Source organism: Solanum dulcamara, chromosome 1 (genome assembly GCF_947179165.1).
Source record: "Solanum dulcamara chromosome 1, daSolDulc1.2, whole genome shotgun sequence".
Taxonomy (NCBI): domain Eukaryota; kingdom Viridiplantae; phylum Streptophyta; class Magnoliopsida; order Solanales; family Solanaceae; genus Solanum; species Solanum dulcamara.
In genome coordinates, this window is record NC_077237.1 from 79362012 (window position 1) to 79386556 (window position 24545).

Sequence of the window (24545 nt, forward strand, 5' to 3'; positions counted from 1 at the left end):
TTTGTGAATAAGTAACTGAATGTCCATAGGGTAATTAGGTACCCACCACTAATATATGTTGTGAATTTTTTCCTATAAAAGGGGCAAAATACTGCAAGGAAGAAATACTTGATAACAAATATTACACCTCTACTTCTTTCTTCAGTTAGTTCTCCTCTTTCTTTCTTTAGTTTTAATATTTTATTTCTTAACAATTTTTAAAATTTAAAATAATTGACATTACTATTTTACTATATTATTTTTATTAATTATTAGTATTAAATCTTTAAAATGATTTGAAAATTAAATAATTAACATTAAATTTTATTTTTAAAATAGTGTACGATTAAAAACTAATTTTTTCTTGGGTTTCCTACTTTTCTTTGTCTAAAAAAGCAAACAAAAAAGGGTGAAAGAAAGAGAAGGTCGTCTCCACGGTTTCAATTTCAAACCCAATTTGAACGTCTTCGTAAACTGTAAGTGGAAACTTCCCAAGCGTTTTCTAAACTATCTTTGCTTTGTCAAACAGTTATATACCTCTCACGTTTGTTTTTATCGACTAACATTGACTTAGCATAAGCTCTTTTTTCCCATTTCATTGACTGAAGAAAAAAAAGGAGAAGAGATTATCTAGGGTTTCTGATTTGCTATTCTCTCAAAATCTTCAGCAAAGATCAGATATGGCGTCGCAAGAGTATTTGAATAAGATGCAGGTCCGACAGAATTATCGTAACCTTTGGCATACTGATCTTATGCGCACAATGCAAGCTGACACTCCTTGTAAATCTATACCTCCTTCGAATTGTCTATATGTAATTCCACTGAAGATTATCACGTCTTTTACTTATACGTTTTTGTTTTGTTTTGTTTTGTTTGCAGATTGCTGCTTTGCGTTGTGGTGGTATGTATGTTCTTGTTGTTGTTTTTTTTTAAAAAAATAATATATCTAATGTTTTTGATTTTTGATCTATTGAATGTACGCTTATTGTATAAATATTTGCTGCAATTCGTGTGAAACTCAATAAATAAATAAATAAAATTGGTAGTTTATTGTTAAGCAGGAGAACTTTATGTTTTGATTGTTGATTTGGAAGGGAAGAGTGTTTTGCTCACAGCAGTGACGAATCCAGGATTTTTACCAAGAGGTTCGAAAAATAAAAATATAGTACTTGAGATTTGAACTTGAAACCTCAAGATGAACTTTGAGCCCTCAACTAGTAGGCCAACCTCTAATCTTATGTTCAGGAGGTTAAAAGAAATGATTTAAAATACCTTATTTATACCGTGAAACTTTTTGCCGGTGAATCCCTTCGCTACCTTCTAGATCCGCCCTGTCTGAGAGGATTCAGGGTGATTTGACTTAGTTTATGCGTTCTCCTTGGACTTGAGTCAGTTTAATGCTTAAAAAAGTTGTAGCTGAAGTAAAGCTACCCTTATCTCAAAAAAAAAAAAGTTGTAGCTGAAGTGTTCTACTTAGATGTTTATGTCCATCTTATTAGTTAAGCTGGATTTACTCTAGTACCTGTTTTGTTAGATCCCTTTAGTTTGAGTTAGAGAAATAAATCATACAGGGTGGTTTGGTTCACAGTCAAGTTATGCAAGGATTATATTACTAAGATTCTAATAAAATGATTAACATTAATTGGATTAGTTAGTGCATATGCATCTTTTTGTTGTATATTGGTTTATTGTTTGAAAAAAATTGGATATATAGGGTATGCAATGTAAAATATGTGGTTGCTTTTAAATTGAATGAGATTTTGTATGAAATTATGCTCCTAACATTCTTGAAGGGCTTGAGAAGAACTGGTATAACAAGTATGTTTTTGGTCTTTATCCAAGTGTAGCTAATACAGGGGTAGTTTCCCTGCTTGTATTTGCTATAAAACAATACAGAGATTCCTGTATAAGTTATACATAATTATCTAGAGAAGATATGAGAATAACAAGCAATAGGCCTAGCTTTGGTGGGCAAAGCGATCCGGTATTCGATGAATTAGTCCAGAGGTGCACTTTAGCTGGCAGACACCACTCATATAAGATAAGAAAACATAATAAGCAAACAAGGGATAATACTATGCAAGATTTTATATGTTGATTATCTTTCCTAATACCTTAGGAGTCGTATTGTTTTTTTTTTTCCTTCTCAAAAAACAATACGACTCCTAAGAATCAAATAGGCAGAATTTGGTTGATGGAAATTGTAATAGTATAAACTGCAATCAATTGTTAGCTTGTTATGTGGTGATAGATGGGGAACAAGCTTTATAAATACAAGTAAAGGACATTGTCTATGGCTTAATGTACTACAAGAGATGATGAAAATTGAGTTCTGTCTGGGATTTGAAACTGAGTGCCCCATCAAAGTTGTGTTAGTTGTATTCTTTCTAATGTCAGTTTCTTGATCTCTTAGGCACATCACAATTCACAATCTCTAGGGCTGCCATCCTTACTGGCCTTTTTAAAGTCAATGTGCAGGAGCGTCTACACACATTATATGTATCTATGTATCCAATATTTTTTAATTTAGCTAAAAGATAGGGCACAATGAAAGAAAAAGATCCATATAGGTGATAGTTGCTAACTGAGGATAACTTTTAGACTCATATGAAACTTTTATCATTATTATTATTATTATTATTATTACCACTATTATTATTATTATTATTATCACTATTATTATTATTATTATTATTATTATTATTATTATTATATTTTAATGTATTTTCACTATTTATTTATTTATTATTATTATGATATGTGCTTAAATGATGAAATGAGGATTCATTTAGCGACCCCAACTTATTTGGGACTTAGGGGTAGTTGTTATTTGTTGAATGAAATGAAATTAGATGTAATTTGGGGTTTAAGTGCATAGGCAATTAGGACGATGTAACTTTGGCTTGACCCCATACAAGGGTCAAAATTTGCTAGCATTCAGGAAAAAAGGAACAATAACAATATCAAAATAATGCGATAATCAAAGCACAAGAAACACCAAGGGTAACAGAAAATCCAAGAATAGAAGCTACAAGAATAATGTTAAATACTACTGCAAGAGAGTGAAAATAGATACGACAGATCCAATGCTCCAAATTACCACCACTGTATAAAAAGAGCCCAAACAAACACCATCGTATGGGAGCCAAGTGAAGAGAGAGAAAATAGACACAACAAATGTTCCAGTGCAGGACACTTCTAATTTTAAGCTTAATTGGATGTTCGATTGAGAGCTGTTGCATTGTGATACAAATCAAAAAGTTTAACCTAGTATGTCAGAAGATATGGAAGAGCATAACATTCGACTGCTTGTGGTTTCCTATATCTGGATTATCCATTTTTTGGTGTCGTGTTATGTACATTTATTTAGTAAACCCAACTTTTAAAATAAGTTTAACTTATAAGCAAAGTGATCCACCAATTGATTCAAATATTTACCAATTGCACCAGGAGAAAGAAATGGAAGGATGTTTATTTTCTTGACTTGACTGGTAGCTGAATTATCTCTCTGCCTACAACCTGGCTACATGTGCAGTCACGAATGCTTGTCCTGTTAAATCAAGCAGAAAGTTAAAGCGAGATACTGTAAAACATGGTGCAATTTTGAAGCACTAGTCCAAATTGGATTTTGGGTAGGGAAATGGGGTAGGGGTTGCTGTTGTAGTCGAAAAGGGGAATTGCTTACTGGAAATATCTTGGTTCTTAGGGAATACCAGTGATTGCTTCAGAACACTTCTAATTTTAAATGTACTAAACAGCAAGAAATAGTGCAGGATGTTTTCCTCTGATTTTAGTGTATTTGGTTTTAATCCCAGTTTGCCCGTGCTTTCCAATTTTGTCTAGTGACTCTTATTTAGCTGTAGGATACACTTACATTCATGTACTCTAGAGGTTCTAATAAAAGAAATAATATATCTTTAGATTCATGATCAATTTCATCAGATGTCCTGCAATACATGTGTTATTTGTGTTTAGATGCTAACATTCCTTAGCATGGAGGTTAAGGATTAGGGTAGATGGTTAGTAGATAGTCGGGCGTTTTCTCTTTTCCCAGAGGTAGAGCAGAGCAGGGTCTAGTCTGGAGCACCCTTTTGTTCCCTTACCAGTTTTAGTACTATTATGCTAGCATATCCCTTTCTTCAATTGTATTACTACTGTTGTTTTTTACTTTGGTTATATTTACTATTATTACTGTCACTACATTTCATTCTTCATTATTTTCATTGTAGCTTTTGTTTCTTGCATTTCTCTGAAACTTCTTGTTAGAAACGATTTTCGTGAGCCGAGTATTTGTTGCAAACAAGCTCTCTACCCCACAAAGGTCCTTATAAGGTCTGCGTACACCCCACCCTCCCCAGACCCCACTTGTGGGACTATACTGGGTCTGTTGTTGTTGTATCCTTTAACTGGATTCTTCCTATACTTTTTTGGTATTATGTAACTATTGTTTTCTTCTTTTTACTTCAAGAGATAGCTCCTTTTAGTAAGTTATATATTTCCCTTGCTAAATTTTCAATTCTGCAGTGCACCATGTGCATCATATCTGCTTCGAAAACGAGCTCTCTATGGTGATATGACAAGGTATGACATTTATCTTTCATCAATCTCTGGTGGTGCTAGCTTTGGTATAACGATATTTTCTGTCTCACAGGTATACATGCTGTGCGGGTTATATGCCCTGCAGTGGTAGGTGTGGAGAAAGTCGCTGTCCTGAATTTTGTTTAGCAACTGAGGTGAGCACAAAGTTGGTTACTTTGTTTTTTGTTTACTGCTAGAATATAAATAAAATTAATGTTATAGTTTAAAATTGTCTTGTTAATTCTATTTGAATTGAAGAATATCCTAAATTACAAGAATATTTGTTTTCTTTACTTTACCAGATTAAGACTTTATATAAGGAGCACCATGCGTCCATGCTTTTTTCTTTAATTTCTTCGCACGGTTTCAGAGTTGCTACATCTTGGTAGAGACTTGCATAACTTCCATAACCAGCGGACAGTCATATGCTATATGCTTTGTGCTGTAGTTGCCAATGCTCTCCTCTCCTCCAAAGATTGGTGCAGCTCCACCTTGTGATGGTCTGTACTACTACCCTTTCAACAGTGCCGCTGCTCTTTCTCTGGCCACCAGTGCCGCTGCTCTTTCTCTGGCCACCAGTGCCACTCCTCTTTCTGGAGACCAGCCCCACTCTTTCTGATGACTAGCAATTGTCCTCTTTCCAGTGACCGGCACCCTCCACTCTTCTTTGGGTGTTTGGCACTGCTCCTCTCTTCTTCGGTATTTGGAGTTATTACTCTTTTCTTGAGCATATCTCTTAGGCGACTGATGCCTTTTTTTCTCGGGCGATTGGCACCTTTCCTTTCTTCTGCAGGTGAATTGTGCTCCTCTCTTCGTCAGTCAACTAGCATCTTCTCTTTTTTTTAGACGACCATTCTAGTTGCAATAGGCAACTTTCCAGTAGTTCCCTGGCCTCACTTAGGAAACAACGTTCTGTCTCAGAAAGCAAGTTCAAGTTGGGCTTTGCCATTTGAGTTAGAGGGAGGTGCTAGAATTCAAAAAGGTTTATGCAATTATAGGTTAATGACTTAATGTTGTGTCAATTCATTGTTTTTAAATAGGAAAATATTGTAAAATTTTCTATATTATATCATAGAATGCTCTTGAGTTAGAGAATTGGAGAATTTTCTCATGGCTGCCAATAAGTTTTAAGTTCTCATCTTGAATGTACGCAGCATAGGACATCAAACATCATCTTACCCTAACTGTAGTATTTACCTATAGTGTTTGGTGGGCTATATTTTGAGACTCTGTATGTTCCATTTTGAGCTTCAACCTCCCTTAGGATATTAGTAAGGTTACCTTTGGATTGCAGTTCTCGTGTTGCATTTCCCATGTCTCGTGTTGCATTTCCAGTGATATGTTATCTATCTTTAAAATTACCAGGTTTTTCTCTGCTTTGGAAATTCCGTGGCTTCAACCCGCTTCATGTTGCAAGATGAGTTCAACATACAAACAACGCAATGTGATAATTGCATTATTGTAAACACTCTCTCCAAGTTCCTTTTTACTGGATTTTTAGTAAATCCGTAAGGCATTTGATAACACACGTTTCTTCCTGCTTTGCAGGGTTTCATGTTCTGCCTCCAACAACTTGCTTGCATATTTTCAATTGTTGCTATGATTGTTGGAAGTGAGGAGATCCAGGAAGCTTCTCAGTTGCTGTCATGTTTGTCTGACATGGTCTACTGCTCGTAAGCTTCTCTGTATTCGCTCTATTCATGAACATTATCTTTGTATATAGTTTTCTGATAACTCTTTTTATCTTTATGAATAGTAGCTCAAAATTCTTTCCTAAATATGATGTATCTTCTTGATTGCAGGGTTTGTGCCTGTATGCAGGTAAGCAGCAAACTCAATTGAACTTTATCAAAACATGAAATGCTTCTCAGATATATAACAAAATTTGACGATGGTTTATGTAGAAAAGATTATTCATGATAAAATGAAGTTAAAAAGTTTCTCATCAAAAGATCGAGGAACTTACAAGCAGCCTGAGCTTGTAAGCTTTCCACGGTTTCCTAGTTAATAATTTACATCTGAGGTTACTATGTTTGATGAGCGTTGCAGACACAACACAAGGTTGAAATGGACAAGAGAGATGGCATGTTTGGTCCTCAACCAATGGCAGTGCCACCTGTGCAGCATATGTCCCGACTAGATCAGCCTTACCCGCCAACTGTTGGATATCCTCCTCCAGCTTATGGTCAACCACCTCCTCAACAAGCTTATCCAGCTCCGGGCTATCCGCCTGCTGGCTATCCCCCTGCAGGATATCCTGCCTCTGGTTATCCACCTCCTGGCTATCAGAAGTGATCTTTTAATGGATTTGGTGCATCTTTCTGGAATTAAAAGAAAACTGGAAATGAGTTTATCTACCCTAGCATGAATGGAGTGTGTATTTGTATAGATTCATTGGTGAATGGAAACCGTAATTGAACTTGTGTGCATTTCTATAGATTTTCGTCTCAAAGAAAATTCTTTGTCCTCTTAGACGATGAAATAATATCCCTTTGCATGCTGCAGCCAAGTTTAATTGGTGTTTGTATTTGAATTACTATTGTGATATGTCAAGTTCACCGTGTTTATTTGGCGTTTGAATTTATAGTTGTGTCGTTATATGTGTTAAATTTCACAAATCCATTCGTATATAATTGGATTGCTGTTATTTGCAGAACTTGTTTCGGAAATAGGGAATTTGACTTCTTTTCCCCTTTCCCTCATCTTCTTAATGGTGTTGGCAAGAATCTCTTCGAGAATAGTTGTATTCTCCGTCTGAAATTTTTTAAGGACGCTTGAGATGATAGTAGAAAGAGAGGCTTTCTTTTCTTTTTCGAATTTCCTCAGTTCATATTCTTTTCTGCAACTCGAAAAGATGAATAGGAGGTCATCACAGGGATCAATAGTTTTGACGTATACACTGTCTTAGCTATTAATTTGTGTTAATACGATGAATGCGACTCTTCTCTCTATACGAATGACAACAGAACAGTGAGGGTGGTGCAAGTTAGAGCCTATGCAAGGCGAGGCAGCCAGGCACTACAACATTGATTTGTTATATTTCTAATGCTTATTTGTTTGACTTAAGCATGGCTACATCACGAAAAATCGAAAAACCGAACCAAACCAATAACCAAACCAAATCGGAAAAAAAACCCGACATTTATTTGGTTTGGTTTTGGTTTCAAGTCTAAAAAAAACCGAAAAAACCGAACCAAACCGACTTTATATATACATATTTTAAAAATTAAATTTGTATATATATGTGTGTGTATTTTAATTTTTTTATGAAAAAAACACAATTTATATTGAATTTTTATATTCTTGATCTTGGCCATGCTTTTGAATTATACTAGATTGGGTAAAATATTTTGATGGACTTCTAATGAAATGAGTCCATCTTGCATGGTTGGACCCAAAGTAAAAGTAAACAAAATGTGGACTTCATATCATCATTGCTAAGAATAATTATGCTCCTGAGTTTAGTTTTAGGAGTGACTATTCTTGGCAATACTATTTCAAATAAGTTTAAATTCAAATAGTGACTAGTGTCTACAAGGTGATTTAAAAACCGACAAAAACCGAAAAAACCGATAAAAACCGACAAAAACCGAATAGTAAAAACCGATATAGTTTGGTTTGGTTTGGTTTGACAATTTGAATAACCGACTCAATTGATTTGGTTATTTTTTAAATAAAAATCGATCCAAACCGAACCGTGAGCACCCCTACTTGGATGGTAGGGGTCAATATTAAATGTCCTACTATCACAGAAGGTGAAAGTCTAAGTAAATGAAATATTTTTATTAAAAGGGGAAAAAAAAACTTCACTTGACGCTTTTGTTTTAATTCTATTTCTTGATTATTTGACATAATAGTTCTCGAGAAAAGATTATTATGTTCATGTCTAAAATTTTGTCCAAAGTCATCTCCGACCCATTTTAAATTTTACATCAAATGCTATATTTGGTATAAAATTTGGTGCAAAATTACTCTAACCCACTCCAAATTTTACATCAAATTTGGTGTGTGAATAGTTTGGTGTTACACTATACATCACACCAACTGCACTTTTTTAATGTTTTATTATATAATACTTTTAATTAAATACTATATAAATTGTATGTTTTAATTAAAATATTTTATTATTTTTACGTAATATATTTATAATATTAATTTTAGATTAAAAAATTATTTTTATAAATTATTTTCCTTTATTTGAATATTTTAAAATTAAATTTATGTTAATTTTACTATAAATTTGAATTGGATATAAGTACAATCAATCTTGACAAAAATTAAATATGCAAAAATATAAATTGGTGGATAAATAATACAATGTACTTTAAAATTATTGAAAATAATAAACATTCAACAAACTAGCAACAAACTTGCTCGACATAAAAAAATTAAGAACAAAGAAGCTCATTTTGAACTATGTAATGCATTAATAGAGCATTTATGGAAGCACCGTAGTTATCTTGAAAGTTGAATATTCATGTAGAACTTAAAATAAAATTTTCAATTATGTAATGTTTATTTAATTATATTTCGTTAATGATTTCACATTTATTTGTGTTATCCATTATTATGTATAATATGTAATATTTACTAGCAATTTATATTATTTAAAAAAATTATGATATAAAATAATTTTATATTAAACGACTATAATTTGAAACAATATGAAAATTATATATAGTGAATGTTTTTTAGAAAGAATTTTGTTTTATGAAATAAAAAAATAAAAATAAAATAAAAAATAATAATATAATAATGAAGAGAGAGAATTTTTTTGGTGTAAAATTTAGTGCAGTAGGTTGAAGTTGATTTACACTAAATTTGATGTAAAATTTAATGTTAGGATCGGAGAAATAGCTCATTTTCAAAGATTCCAATGAGGAGCACAATTTAACTCAATAATTTAGAATTGTACAACAACAAATTCAGTATAATCCCACCATGTGGGGTTTGATAATTTAGAATTGTACATAATTTATATTATAATTCTTTTCTAATAGGGTCCAAGAGTGCTGTCGGTTGATTAAATTGAAGGGACAAATACCACTAAAAGAAAATGTGAACGAAGAGAATACTATTGTACGCTCTCCTATCTATTTTAGTTACGATCCCTTGCACATGTTATATGAAATCAGAAGTTAACATTTTGTTTGAATATCTATTTTGAATTTTTTTAAAGTTGTACTTTTTCTCATAAAAAATCTATAAAATGAGGAAACTATCAAAATTTTCTTAATTTTTATACAATCTAACCATACGAGCAAACAACAGTTCATAAACAATATATCATAATATTTTAAGACAGCGCATTGATAAATTACATGTCTCCATGTTTCTTTTATAATTAAATATTTATAATTACAAACTTACAAATACACATAATTTTATATAATTCACCAGTCAAATAGTTATTCTTTGATATAATCATGTCACATTGTATGAACAATCTCTTCATACTGAACATGAGATTTTCCTTGCAAATTTTAAAATGATGATATTTTTTATAAAACATTTTAAGAAAAATTGAAATCATGATTTGAAATCTCAAATCATGTTTTATGGAGAATATGAAGTTTTGATTTCAAATCGCATGTCCAAACTTCGATTTGAAATCATAGTTTCAAATCATGATATGAAATTTTATTTTATAAAATTAAGATACTCTAATTAATTATTAATTTTTATTTTATTCAATAAATATGGGGAAGATTAATGTGGTAAAAAAAAGAATAGTATTAAATTAAAATTAAAATAAATGAAAATAATTTAGTCAAATTACTCTTTTAGTTAATGTCTTCTTAAGAAACATATAGAAGAAAAACATTATAAGTAAAATAGATAGAAAGAAATAATAATTAAAACTATTATTCTTTTAAACAAAAAATGGTTCAAATGAAAATATCTTCCTATTTTATCTTATGTAAACTTTTTGATACACTATGAATATGTATGTCACGACCCAAATTCGGGTGTGATGGCACTCATCTCAACCCACCGAGACAAGTCAGCCTAAAACTCAACGAAAAATAAATGCGGAAGTAATTGAGATAAAATAAGGTTTAAATTAGTCAAAAATAAATAAATAATCTCCAAAATCCCCCAAGATTGGTTGTCACGTATACAAGCCACTAATAAATTACTGAAGTACGAAAGAAAATACAGTCACAATGTCTTTGTCACTAGAGTAGGACTAAAACATAATAAAAGAGTAAGAGGTGTCCGCTAGATGGATGCAACAGCTACCTCAACACTCGAAATGATAGCCTCAGATGTGGTGGAAACACTAGGAGATCAAGCAGGTCCGGGCTCACAACCTACACAAGTGTGGAAGCAAGGGGTGAGTACCAAACAACACGGTACTCAGCAAGTGGATAGCTAAAACTAAGCAAAGCTTAATAGATACAAGTACTCCTGTCCTCCCAACCGAACCTCCTTAACTACAACCTGCATAAAATCAGCCCAACTCTACACTTGTACAATAACAACAGTAATACAGTCCACAAATACTCATCAATAGTCTCGTCAGTGAATCATACCAAGTCAAGTTCAGCATACAGAGCAATATGGGAGTAAACACAAAGTCACAAATATCAGAAAGGTGTAATGCAGTGCAATGAAATGATGCATGTTTGTCCTATTGGTACACATCCGCTGAATCACAGTCCGGAACTCATGGGGGACATTTCTGTCCATGTAACCTGCCACGGAGCGTGTGGCCCGTCCCCTCAATACATATATCCTGCCACGGAGCGTGTGGCCCGACCCCTTTATTTCATAATACCTGCCACAGAGCGTGTGGCCCGACCCCTTTGTTTCATAATACCTGCCACGGAGCGTGTGGCCCGACCCCTTTTGTTTCATATCATTTTCAATCTCAACACAATATGTCAGAACCAATGCAATCAATTCATGTTCATATAATTCACGATAATAATATGACAACAACCATAATTTTTCCTATCTCACATCAACATAGTCATTTCACATGTCCAAAATAAATCCACAATCATAACATATCAATTCCACCAATACATGTCATTAGATCACCATTTTCTACCCCTCATCTCCATTTTTTTAAGGTCAATCATATAGTCAATCATCCAGTCTAATTCTTATTACTTCCTAATACACATAACACAGAAATACAAGCATCTATAAGCTTAAACTGAGGTTTAGAAATTCACTTGCCTTAATTAATCAAGCAATTACACGGGTACTTGAGCCTTCTCTTTTCGTTGGGTCTCCAAATCAATGTAATCTAGTCAAATAAATAACCACAATAAGATTTTGAAACTAATAACACTCATATTATTATATATCTAGCCTAGACCCAAAACCTACCCAAATCTATAATCAAGTTCTTAATGTTGACGTCAAATAACATGTCAACTCTCATATTTCCAAATTTTTAAGCCTAGGGTTAGGTTCTAATTTCCCCAATATTATAAATTTAATGTAATTCATAATATATAATATACCTAATATTTAATTATCTATTTTAATATATCAAAATTCAGGAACTAACTCATTCTATGTCATTGAAGTCAAATCTGAAATTTTCTTTCCGATTATGTTCACTCATGATAAAATAAACTCACATGTCAAATTTCAGCTAAAACGGATCGTTATTCGACCCCCAAATCAAGATTTTATATGAAGAACCCTAGGGTCATATTCTCTTATTTCAACATTGTTTCTCCACCAATATACCCTAAAATATATTCATAATCACATGAAAATTTAATGGAAAGGATGAGAATAATTACCTTGACGCTTTGAAATGAAAATCCCTATTTTTCTCTTCTCCTTTATTTTTCTTTCTCCCTTTCTTTTCTTTCTTCCTCCGTATTTTTTTTCTCCCAGTTTTTATTTTTTTTCCGCTGCGCCGCCGCTGTTCTCTCTTTTCTTTGTTTTCGTTATATCTGATGGTAATGCCATCAGATTGTATATATATATAAAAAAAAATCTTTTCTTTTATTATTATTATTTTTTTCCTTTTCCAAACTAATTATGTTTTAAAATTTACAAACCCTACTAGCCTATTTTAATAAATATAAGAAAAGTGGTATAAGTATTAGATAAATTAACACTTTAGCCCATCAATTAAATTAATTATTTAAAATCACCCATCAATTAATTAAATGAAGTTATCGAATAGTCTAAAATTTACAATTTAAATGTATGGAATGAGTCTTTTATGAAGAAAAGAAGACTAGTTCTCAAAATGACCTAACGGGTCATTACATTATCCACCACTAAAAATCATGTTCGTCCTCGAACATAAAGAAGGAAAAGGAAGAATATCCGACGTTACCTAAAGCTTGAGTTATTATATTCTAGAGTCGGTGTTCATCCCTCCAAGTGAGATCCTCCTTAAGACCATTCCATCAAGATCAACTACTAAGAACTGAATTTTTGAATCAAACCTTGGTAGATTTACTAATCAGGAGTGATTACCAAGCCACAAACTAACCCATGAATTCCATTTGAATCGAAACCTATTGAATCATAGCACAACCACCAAGGCGAGTCTTTTCTCACATACTTACGATGAAGTTCTAAATTAATATCGGCTACAACCAGAAGTGAACTTGAACAACCACCATATACTCATAATGTGCAACCCATCACAGGTTTTGTCAAGATTCCATTCTCACTATCAAAGCTTCCCACGATCTTAAGCTATACAAATCTGATCTTTAGATATTAGGTACTCATTACTGGAGAATATGATTTATCTAACCCAAAGAATGAAATGATTGAATACCCTCTTAGCGATCGATACACCCAAGCATACAAAATTTCTAATAACACTATCGAATATGGTAGATCAGTAGTTGTGATTGTAAACAATCCTTAAGAGCGGTAACACTAGACTCATTGGCCGCCCATATTCTACCATACATAGCCAGAACGAGACCCCGACGAGAGTTGAACCTTAAGACTGTCGGACAACTATAAGTATTCATGGTAGCTCTTCTACAAATTCTTATAAAAAGAATTATGCATGAAAAATCACTATTATAATTCAACAATCCCTTACAACACCAAATCTATCATAACTGAAATAGCCAAGTTTGCAAAAGCATCCTACCCTATCAAAAGAATTCGCAGAATCGGTACACCGATCAACCACTAGAGATACATCCACCGAAGTAGAAACACTTGTGGGCATAAGGAGCGAATCATACTTCAAATCATGTCCGAAACAAAATAGGTAGTTATATAAGAATGTACGAAATCAAGATCGAATAACACAAGATACTTCTTCTATAGTGCTTATATCAAATATTTTCATTCATCTGACTCCATCATTTTGATTTTTTTGCTACCCACAATCAACCAGTCTGTTCCCCATACCAAAACTTAGAGAAATTTGTGGTCACCTGAATAATTCTATATACTATGAGCACATAGCCTCTATTTACCCTCTAGTGCCAATGTAACACATCACAATGGTTCGTATAATCTATCAACAGAGTAGTATCAACCCAATTCGATATCCTTAATAACCATGAAGAACTATATCCCATCTTGTAGTGCATCTATAAGTCACCTACCATAATTTGAGAGTCTAACCTTACATAAAACACATAATCTTCGACACCTCACTAATTGTTATTCAAACTAAAACCAAACCACCAGAAAAGTCGTTGTAACCTCCCTCATAAGTCTGTGTCGAACCAATCGACATTGTATAGTCATATCTGAACACAAGGGCGGAAATTCGTACAATCTTCAACTTTGAACTAAGGATCTACACATGGTGTCTTATTTTTTATCATTTCTTAGATGTTTTCTATGAAGCAAATTTTAAATACCTTGAACTATTTAATATACCAGACTCTTATTCCTTTTGCTAACTCATTTACCAATCTTATTCTTTTGAATCAAAACTTTAAGTGAAGCCCTTTCTTAGGCCTTTTAATGATCAAAAGCAATAAACTCTACAATTCAAACCCTGCACAAGTTCTTTCAACTGCTCAGTATCCCGTGTAATCGATCAATTTTTATCTTGTCGATCTATACTTTAACGAAACCTACCGCCATAATGTAGACTTAAAATGAACAACTTGAATTTCGAATTTCATCCATGTAACCCAATCCCATTATCTATCAATATTAGCTCATACATTGAAGATCTTTATAAATTCACGCATCTTAGCTATCATTGATCACCTCTCCATTAATCTTATTGTATCCTTCATTAAAATTTAATTATACCAGTTATCAAACTCGAAACCACAAAAGAACTTATTACCACACTTGAGTCAAATGCCTATAGAGTTATTTCTCAAATCTTATCCAATAATCGTTAACCCATATGAACAACACATAACACTGCCACCATAAATAGAGCAAAATAAATAGAACTACGTGTTACTAAATTTAATTTTCCACTCTCTCTGAAGATACATTCGGCCCTTACAACTAGAGTAAATATAATTGTTCTCGCCTTGTTTCGATGGCTAAACTACATTTCACTAATTATTTTATTTATGAATCTAGATTCTTTCAGTTCTATCCGAGCGGTGTCTCAACACATTCTACGATTTTCCATACCACCACGCCACTCACCAAATAGTAAAAAAACCATAATTTAGATACATGCAAGTCATTATTATCATATCGAATCTATTTAACCAAAAATCCTTAAAGTATGATTGTGTCCGTATCATAATCCATCACAAAATCTTATTACCGTTATGCTCAATAACCATTGTCATCATCTCGAAGTCAACCTTTTCAATTGACAAGACACCTTAAACCCAGTTATACCAACCAAATCTAATGTAATAACCCAATTTATACACACTCTCACTAAAAAATTTAATTGCCTTCACACAAGTATACTCACTGCTACTTTCTTTATCCATAAGCTTATCATTCTGTTATCGATCCACTCCTTTGGAGTTTACGGTTAAATTACAAGTCCTCACTTAGAATTTTAGGGATACACTTCACAACCTAAACGCATTAATCATACCAAAATCCACCACTAAGATCATTCTTATAAACAATGCTTACCCTAGCGTCTGTAGTAACACACTAGTTGGATTTTCAAATGTGAATGCAACATCAAATCTCATCATATGAGAAGATGATACAATTAATAACTCCTTAAGTAGTTAGTAATCACACTTGATAATCGATGTATTGGTTTTTGTACACCAATAGTGTCACACCGTGAAAGCTTGATAGATCCACCACTAGAATACATCATACCCACTGTAAAGATCATACCTAGATAGTCTACATATTTCTATCCATTACGTAACTGTCATACATTACCAACACATTTCAGTCTCTAGTCAAAATCGATATCACCCTTTAATAGATAAGATCAATAGCAGAAGCAACACAACCTGTAACCCTAACCAAATAATCACAAGTACCGAGGTAGTAGACTTATAATAACCATTTCCTGATATACATCCATCCTATCAAATCGCTGTAGAAATTCTGATCTCGATTAGCGCAAAATCATTCTTATCACTCACTATGTAACTCATTCTTTCACGACGAACTTCACGGTCTGTAGTCTCTGAGGGCAATGCTCACAACATAGTCATTTCCCTAATTATACCATTCTCAATTGTAGAACCACTTCAAATATCAGGTAGGCCAAACAAGCATCATTCTCAATTCTTAACCACTATCCAGAAATTTAAGACTCATATAATCCTCCATACTATTGTTCCTCTTCCTATACCATATCCTCAAATTATATTATTGAACCATAACCTTACTTACTCTTTTAAAATCACCGTGCATTACAAGTTTCACCATACACCCTTTTCATAAGTTTATTACTTCCACTTCCAAATTAGATCTAGACCACGTGATGGTATTTCAACTACACGCACATAGAATCAGGCAAGAGTCACCACTATATGTGAGAGAATGGAGTGAGGCGATAGAAAATAGACCGGATCAAGAACGCACGATAGAGAACCAAAAAGTAATGATATTTCCTAATAGTCTTCATAGCCTCTCAAAGATAAGTACAGACGTCTCCGTACCGATCCTCAAGACTCTACTTAGACTCGGCTTGTATACACGTGAGACCTATGAACCTGGGGCTCTGATACCATCTTTTTCACGACCCAAATTCGGGTGTGATGGCACTCATCTCAACCCACCGAGACAAGTCAGCCTAAAACTCAACGAAAAATAAATGCGGAAGTAATTGAGATAAAATAAGGTTTAAATTAGTCAAAAATAAATAAATAATCTCCAAAATCCCCCAAGATTGGTTGTCACGTATACAAGCCACTAATAAATTACTGAAGTACGAAAGAAAATACAGTCACAATGTCTTTGTCACTAGAGTAGGACTAAAACATAATAAAAGAGTAAGAGGTGTCCGCTAGATGGATGCAACAGCTACCTCAACACTCGAAATGATAGCCTCAGATGTGGTGGAAACACTAGGAGATCAAGCAGGTCCGGGCTCACAACCTACACAAGTGTGGAAGCAAGGGGTGAGTACCAAACAACACGGTACTCAGCAAGTGGATAGCTAAAACTAAGCAAAGCTTAATAGATACAAGTACTCCTGTCCTCCCAACCGAACCTCCTTAACTACAACCTGCATAAAATCAGCCCAACTCTACACTTGTACAATAACAACAGTAATACAGTCCACAAATACTCATCAATAGTCTCGTCAGTGAATCATACCAAGTCAAGTTCAGCATACAGAGCAATATGGGAGTAAACACAAAGTCACAAATATCAGAAAGGTGTAATGCAGTGCAATGAAATGATGCATGTTTGTCCTATTGGTACACATCCGCTGAATCACAGTCCGGAACTCATGGGGGACATTTCTGTCCATGTAACCTGCCACGGAGCGTGTGGCCCGTCCCCTCAATACATATATCCTGCCACGGAGCGTGTGGCCCGACCCCTTTATTTCATAATACCTGCCACAGAGCGTGTGGCCCGACCCCTTTGTTTCATAATACCTGCCACGGAGCGTGTGGCCCGACCCCTTTTGTTTCATATCATTTTCAATCTCAACACAATATGTCAGAACCAATGCAATCAATTCATGTTCATATAATTCACGATAATAATATGACAACAACCATAATTTTTCCTATCTCACATCAACATAGTCATTTCACATGTCCAAAATAAATCCACAATCATAACATATCAATTCCACCAATACATGTCATTAGATCACCATTTTCTACCCCTCATCTCCATTTTTTTAAGGTCAATCATATAGTCAATCATCCAGTCTAATTCTTATTACTTCCTAATACACATAACACAGAAATACAAGCATCTATAAGCTTAAACTGAGGTTTAGAAATTCACTTGCCTTAATTAATCAAGCAATTACACGGGTACTTGAGCCTTCTCTTTTCGTTGGGTCTCCAAATCAATGTAATCTAGTCAAATAAATAACCACAATAAGATTTTGAAACTAATAACACTCATATTATTATATATCTAGCCTAGACCCAAAACCTACCCAAATCTATAATCAAGTTCTTAATGTTGACGTCAAATAACATGTCAACTCTCATATTTCCAAATTTTTAAGCCTAGGGTTAGGTTCTAATTTCCCCAATATTATAAATTTAATGTAATTCATAATATATAATATACCTAATATTTAATTATCTATTTTAATATATCAAAATTCAGGAACTAACTCATTCTATGTCATTGAAGTCAAATCTGAAATTTTCTTTCCGATTATGTTCACTCATGATAAAATAAACTCACATGTCAAATTTCAGCTAAAACGGATCGTTATTCGACCCCCAAATCAAGATTTTATATGAAGAACCCTAGGGTCATATTCTCTTATTTCAACATTGTTTCTCCACCAATATACCCTAAAATATATTCATAATCACATGAAAATTTAATGGAAAGGATGAGAATAATTACCTTGACGCTTTGAAATGAAAATCCCTATTTTTCTCTTCTCCTTTATTTTTCTTTCTCCCTTTCTTTTCTTTCTTCCTCCGTATTTTTTTTCTCCCAATTTTTATTTTTTTTCCGCTGCGCCGCCGCTGTTCTCTCTTTTCTTTGTTTTCGTTATATCTGATGGTAATGCCATCAGATTGTATATATATATAAAAAAAAATCTTTTCTTTTATTATTATTATTTTTTTCCTTTTCCAAACTAATTATGTTTTAAAATTTACAAACCCTACTAGCCTATTTTTATAAATATAAGAAAAGTGGTATAAGTATTAGATAAATTAACACTTTAGCCCATCAATTAAATTAATTATTTAAAATCACCCATCAATTAATTAAATGAAGTTATCGAATAGTCTAAAATTTACAATTTAAATGTATGGAATGAGTCTTTTATGAAGAAAAAAAGACTCGTTCTCAAAATGACCTAACGGGTCATTACAATGTAGAAAAGAATAATAATTGTTAAGCTTGAGATCTCAAATATATCATATTTGTGCAGTAATAAAATCATATTTTTAAATTGATATATAAAATTTGAAGAATATTTACAATCGTTTGCAACACTCATTCAAATCAATAATAATTAATTTTACCCCCAATTAGTGTTTTATTGTTTAATGCCTTTTGCTTTCTTCATTTGCTGTGAATGATTTTTAAATAAAGTTGATTGTGCAATTGGTTGTTGGTGAGGGATGAAAGGTGAACTACCATGGATAATGTCACCCCTTTGAAGTGCTACAAAAGGTCTAGGAATCAAACTTAGAAATTATAATTTGCAATTAAGGTCTATCATGTTAATAAGGCTCATAAGGTCATGTTTTGTATTTACTCGGTTAATTTTTATTTGTCTACTATATTAAAAATAAATATCTACTTTTATTTGTCTAATTTAAAAAAATCAAAAGATAACAAATAATGTCGATATTCCTTAATCACCACTCAACACACAACCATGTGCTGAAACCATGTTTGATGGCAAAAACACCAAGGGTGTACAATGTTGTAAATGTCTGAATTAAGCTTTAGATAGATGCTAAAAAATTTATCTCAAGAGGAGATCGATGTGCTAAGAGGTGAGAGATTGGTCGTATGGGCTTGAGAAGGGCTAGAGAAAGATCAAAAAATATTGAGGTAAGGTAATGTGATTAGGTAAAATATGACCCAACTTTAGCTCACCGAGGACATGACCTGAGTATGAAGGTTGAAAATTAAAATAGCGAATTAGTAGATAATCGAGTATATTTCCTTTTCTTTCTGTATGTATTCATATTATTCTTGTTTTTCATTATTTATAGGTTTCTAGTATTACATGTCATTCCTTGTGGCTAAAGCTCTTTTTATCGTTATTTGAGTCATTTATTTATTAGAGACAACCATAGCTACCTTCTTAATGTAAATTAAGATCTAGATACAAGTTACCCTTCCCAAACGTCACCCATAAAATTACACTAGATTTTTGTTTGTTTTTGCTGCTCAAAATTTTCATATGGGGTACTTGTAATTCTCAAAATTTAGATTATACGAGTAAGTGTTTCAAATGATTGAAGATCATTGCATTAGATTATACCCGTTTTTAAAAAGAATTTCAAAAGATTTGGTGGAAACAAAACTAGACCTTTGAAAGGAAATGGGAAACTGAGTTGATTTCAGTCGTCAACTAATAGTTATTATCTCTATTAGTTGAGTGACTTCCTACGAAAAGTAGTTCTCAAAAACATTTATGAGTTATTATCTCTATTAGTTGAGTGACTTCCTACGAAAAGTAGTTCTCAAAAACATTTATCATTAAACGACTCAAGGTAATGAAAGATGAAAAGGAGATAGAATAAGAATCTTTCATTTGATTTGGAGAAATGAAAGCTTTAGATACAAGCATTAACCTGATAATTTACACACATAATTGACATCTGAAAAGTAGAAAATCATAACAGACAACAGCACCAAACAGGGAGAAGCAAAAGATACAGGTCTTCAAACTCTTCAAGAAACTCAAGACCTGCCGCTCTTGAATGGAATAGCTCTGATGATAATCTGGTGGTAAACTGCAGCAAGAGCAGCTCCAATGAATGGTCCAACCCAGAAGATCCACTGAAAATTATCAGGAAAAAACAACACCTTTTGTTAAGAAATGTCTGAAAATTTGTCATCTCGACGAGTTTCTAAGTTAAAGTTAAAGACTTACGTGGTCATCCCATGCTTGGTCTTCGTTGAAGATGATAGCAGCTCCAAGACTCCTGGCGGGGTTGATACCAGTTCCGGTGATTGGGATGGTGGCCAAATGAACCAAGAACACCGCGAATCCAATTGGAAGAGGTGCCAAAATCTGTCATAACAAAATTGTGATTATATAAAAAACTCTACTTGCATATCATTCCTCATACATTAACTTGAAACTTTATAGTATACACCACATTCAACTAAGAAATACTCAAGGCCATGAACTAAGTGGTAATCTTGAATCCAGTACACAGAAGGCCATGAACTAAGTGGTAATCTTGAATCCAGTACACAGAAGGCAGTGCCCACGACTCAATCTTGTCACAAGTTATTTAGACAAGACTAATTGTTGTGTAATCAAGAAGAAAGATGACTTTTTGATATAAGTATAACTATTAGAAATGAACCCCCAAAAATTAAATCAAAATGAGACTATCAAAATTTACATCCAAATTCTCTATTTCCGACTAAAAGCCAACCTTCTTAGGCTACTACTTCAAACAAATACTAAACCTATTTGAATGACTTAAATTCCCAAATAAACAATTTATCATCACTAAAAATCAAAACTTTGACCCAAAAAAGTACTGCTATTGAGCTAAAGTTAATGTTAGGACAAGAGACTTACAGGAACATGTGAATCTCTAGCACTTCTTTTGGCATCAGTGGCAGAGAAAACAGTGTAGACAAGGACAAAAGTGCCAATAATCTCAGCACCAAGTCCATCACCTTTGGTGTAACCAGGATTAACAACATTAGCACCACCACCAAGTCTCTGATATGGTCCAACCATGAAACCCTTCACAACACCAGCACCACAGATGGCACCAAGGCACTGCATCACTATATAGAACACTGCCCTTGTTAAGGACAACTTCCTTGCCAAGAACAGACCAAATGTCACAGCTGGGTTAATGTGTCCTCCTGTTTCAGTACAAAATAGGGACTCAGTTTTAAAGAAAAATAACCAAAGGTTGCACATACAAAATTTCAAGAACAAGAATACATGTTAAAAAATCATACTCATTGTTTCAATCTTTTTATAAAAGAATGTCACTTTCCGTATTTAGAAACTTTTACCTTAAGATTCATAGGCATTTGGGTACCTTAATAAATTAAAGTTACTAGAGAGACTCATCAACAGTTACACAAGTCTTTAGTTTAACACCACATGATTCAAAACTTTTCTTTAAATTTCAAAATTTAACTCTGCCTGTGTGAGCTTGCTCATATGGACAGCCTCAAGCCCGGATAAGGAAAAGGGTAGTCGAGGATCAATCGAAAACAACCTCTATGAGGTAAGGGTAACTGCATGCATCTTAACATCTTCAGACTCCATGGGATTACACCGAGTTTGTTGTTGTTGTAGTCAAACAACAGGACAAACAAATTAACACAAATGATTTTGTGGGTATTGTAGTAGATCCATAAAAATAGTTACCAAATAAGCTAACAATGAAAATTAGTGGCAATAAACAAAAAAAGATTACAACTTTATAGTATTATTAGCAAAAAAAAAAGATTTGAGAAAAAAACTTAGTAGTAGTTGTAACAAACCTGAGATACCAGCAGTACAGTAAACCAAAGCAAAGATCATACCACCAAAAGCCCAAGCAATTCCTTGAATACCCACAGAAGAACACAAACTATCAGACCTTTTAAGACCCATAACAGTTAAGATTGTTATGTACAAGAACAAGAAAGTTGCCATGAACTCTGCAATTCCAGCCCTGTAAAAGGACCATGATGACAATTCCCCTGGTTCAAACAGAGGAGCTGGTGGTGGCTCCTTGTAATCCTTGTCTGTTTGAGCAGCTGTGCCTAATGGCTGAGTCTCTCTGTACTTGTTTGCTCCAAGATTAACATCTTCTTCTTTGTTCTCTGCCATTTTTTTCCTCACTCACTTTTTTCTCTCTCTCTCTCTGTATTATTGAGTGCTTAATGGAATCCAAAAAAGGAAGTTAGGTGCTGGACAAGGATAGGGTTTGTCTTACTTTATAGTGGCGAAGTCATCATTTACAACTATAAAATATGCTACAAAGTTCTTTTTTCTTTCACTTAGTTGTATAAATTATTGGGTTAATTAATTTGTTAATGGCAAATTATGAAGTCTACAGAATGGAAGTATTGTCTTTGGTAAAGAAAGAAAAGAAGGCTGTGATTATGGAATGGTTGATAAAATGAGTTGAAAATATAAGATTTTTGATTTAAATTTTTATAAAGATAAAAAGGTTAAATGATTTTTTTTTTATTTGTCATAATTTTAATGGACAAAATTATTTAACTACATGTTAATAAGAGTTGATAGATCTTTGATGAAATTAATGGAGATATGTAAAAATTAATTCGAACACCATGATTATACAAAATAAGTAATAATAATGGAGGTTAGGGATGTTAGATTTTTCTATGGTTTAATTAGTTGTCCTTATCTTCTACAGAGTGTCACATACTTTATTTCTTGAAAAGCAGATACTCCTCCATTTGATTTGCTGGTCGGGGCCAACTTATTCACCTAATCTTCAAATAGTTGCAACAAAGGGCAGCTAAGCAAAACTTTGAAATTTGTATTGCCATAATAAAATGATTTCTTTTTATTACAATATTTTCTAAGAGGGTGTATAGGCAAAGTAAAAACTATTCCAACACTAATTAAAAAATCATAAGGGGTGTTTGATTTGTAACAAGTTATACTAAAATCAAAGTTATAATGTATGAATCTCAATAAAGAGATTAAATAATGATGAAATTATTTTTTGACGTCCTTAATAGAGGGCATATTAAGCAGGATTGACAAGTTTTTAAGCTGGTAGATTTTTAAAGATAAGATGAAAAGGAAAGTGAGTTCTATAAGGCATAACTCAAGTAATAATGATATACACACTTATTAGGCTCGATGGGCCTAGATGAGAGGTAAATCAGTATGGATCTAGGTCCAAAGCAGACAATATGTGTCATGGACTTAGGTCGTAAGAAATATGATTTGAAAGAATGTGTATCGCTAGTGGGGCAAGCCTCAGTGAGGATGCTGAATTCTAAAAAGGAGCGTATGTGACGCTCTTGACAGAGGGCAATCTGATGAAGATGGTCTGATGAGGGTGAATCAAGCATGAATGACCAACTTTTAGGTTGACAAACTTTTGAATATGGGGTGCACATAATATCTTAGCAAATTCCATATCGAAATGAAAGAGAAAAGTAAAGAGTTTTATAAGGCATAACTCAAGTTCACATGGTACATACACTTTTGGAGCTCGATGTAAAGATAACCCATACGGGCATAGGCCTAACGTAGACGACAATACATGCCATGAACCTAGATCATGATATATTTATTTGTATCTTTGCTGATAAATATTTTGATATAATGGGTTTGGTTATACATTGTATATTCCTTTTTATTACATATTTTCTCGAATTGTTATACACTATAGAGTTTTAGTATAAAAATAGTACTATAATTATAATATAAACATTTTAAAAATTTCTTATTCCGTTAATTAAAAGAACGGAACTATTAAACATAAATGATTTACTTCTCTGTAGCTATAAAATGTTGTTTTAAATAATCTATTCCGGCTAAAAGGGTAATATTGTTATGATAACTTTTATCACGTGGCCATAGTTTATGATTAGCTACGAAATTCTATCGTAACAATAGTTTTGTAGATATATTAAATAATTATCACCACAATTATTAATAATCATAGCAAAATTAAGAAATTAGTTTTGCCAATTTAATTTTGGTAGCTAATATTTTTTTGCAAATTTGCAAACAACATGAAATGAGGTACATATTGGTTTGAGCATAACTTCAC

General features: G+C 33.2%; 2 protein-coding genes across 2 annotated transcripts; one reads left to right on the forward strand and one right to left on the reverse strand.

Moving 5' to 3' along the window:
• The first annotated feature begins 369 nt into the window (after window positions 1-369).
• On the forward strand, window positions 370-7137 carry LOC129875125 (uncharacterized). Its single transcript, XM_055950593.1, has 9 exons — window positions 370-455; window positions 648-759; window positions 859-880; window positions 4504-4560; window positions 4631-4712; window positions 5923-6018; window positions 6106-6230; window positions 6360-6378; window positions 6607-7137. Exons 2-9 carry the CDS (start codon window positions 660-662, stop codon window positions 6850-6852), a joined length of 747 nt encoding a protein of 248 aa, XP_055806568.1. The 5' UTR covers window positions 370-455; window positions 648-659; the 3' UTR covers window positions 6853-7137.
• A 13194-nt stretch (window positions 7138-20331) lies between these two features.
• LOC129875215 (probable aquaporin PIP-type pTOM75) lies at window positions 20332-22787 on the reverse strand. The gene is made up of 4 exons (XM_055950695.1): window positions 22285-22787; window positions 21356-21651; window positions 20693-20833; window positions 20332-20598 (listed from the first exon to the last, which is right to left on the reverse strand). Exons 1-4 carry the CDS (start codon window positions 22613-22615, stop codon window positions 20500-20502), a joined length of 867 nt encoding a protein of 288 aa, XP_055806670.1. The 5' UTR covers window positions 22616-22787; the 3' UTR covers window positions 20332-20499.
• Between the last annotated feature and the right edge of the window lie 1758 nt (window positions 22788-24545).

What these genes read in the sequence shown, in the direction of transcription:
- LOC129875125 (XM_055950593.1), top strand. Translation starts at nt 660, where the DNA reads ATGGCGTCGCAAGAGTATTTGAATAAGATGCAGGTCCGACAGAATTAT. An exon ending in AATGCAAGCTGACACTCCTT is followed by an intron (nt 760 to 858) that starts GTAAATCTATAC and finishes TTTTGTTTGCAG; the next exon opens with ATTGCTGCTTTGCGTTGTGG. An exon ending in AATGTGATAATTGCATTATT is followed by an intron (nt 6,019 to 6,105) that starts GTAAACACTCTC and finishes CCTGCTTTGCAG; the next exon opens with GGTTTCATGTTCTGCCTCCA.
- LOC129875215 (XM_055950695.1), bottom strand. Translation starts at nt 22,615, where the DNA reads ATGGCAGAGAACAAAGAAGAAGATGTTAATCTTGGAGCAAACAAGTAC. An exon ending in CTGTACTGCTGGTATCTCAG is followed by an intron (nt 21,652 to 22,284) that starts GTTTGTTACAAC and finishes GTACTGAAACAG; the next exon opens with GAGGACACATTAACCCAGCT. An exon ending in ACCAAGCATGGGATGACCAC is followed by an intron (nt 20,599 to 20,692) that starts GTAAGTCTTTAA and finishes GATAATTTTCAG; the next exon opens with TGGATCTTCTGGGTTGGACC.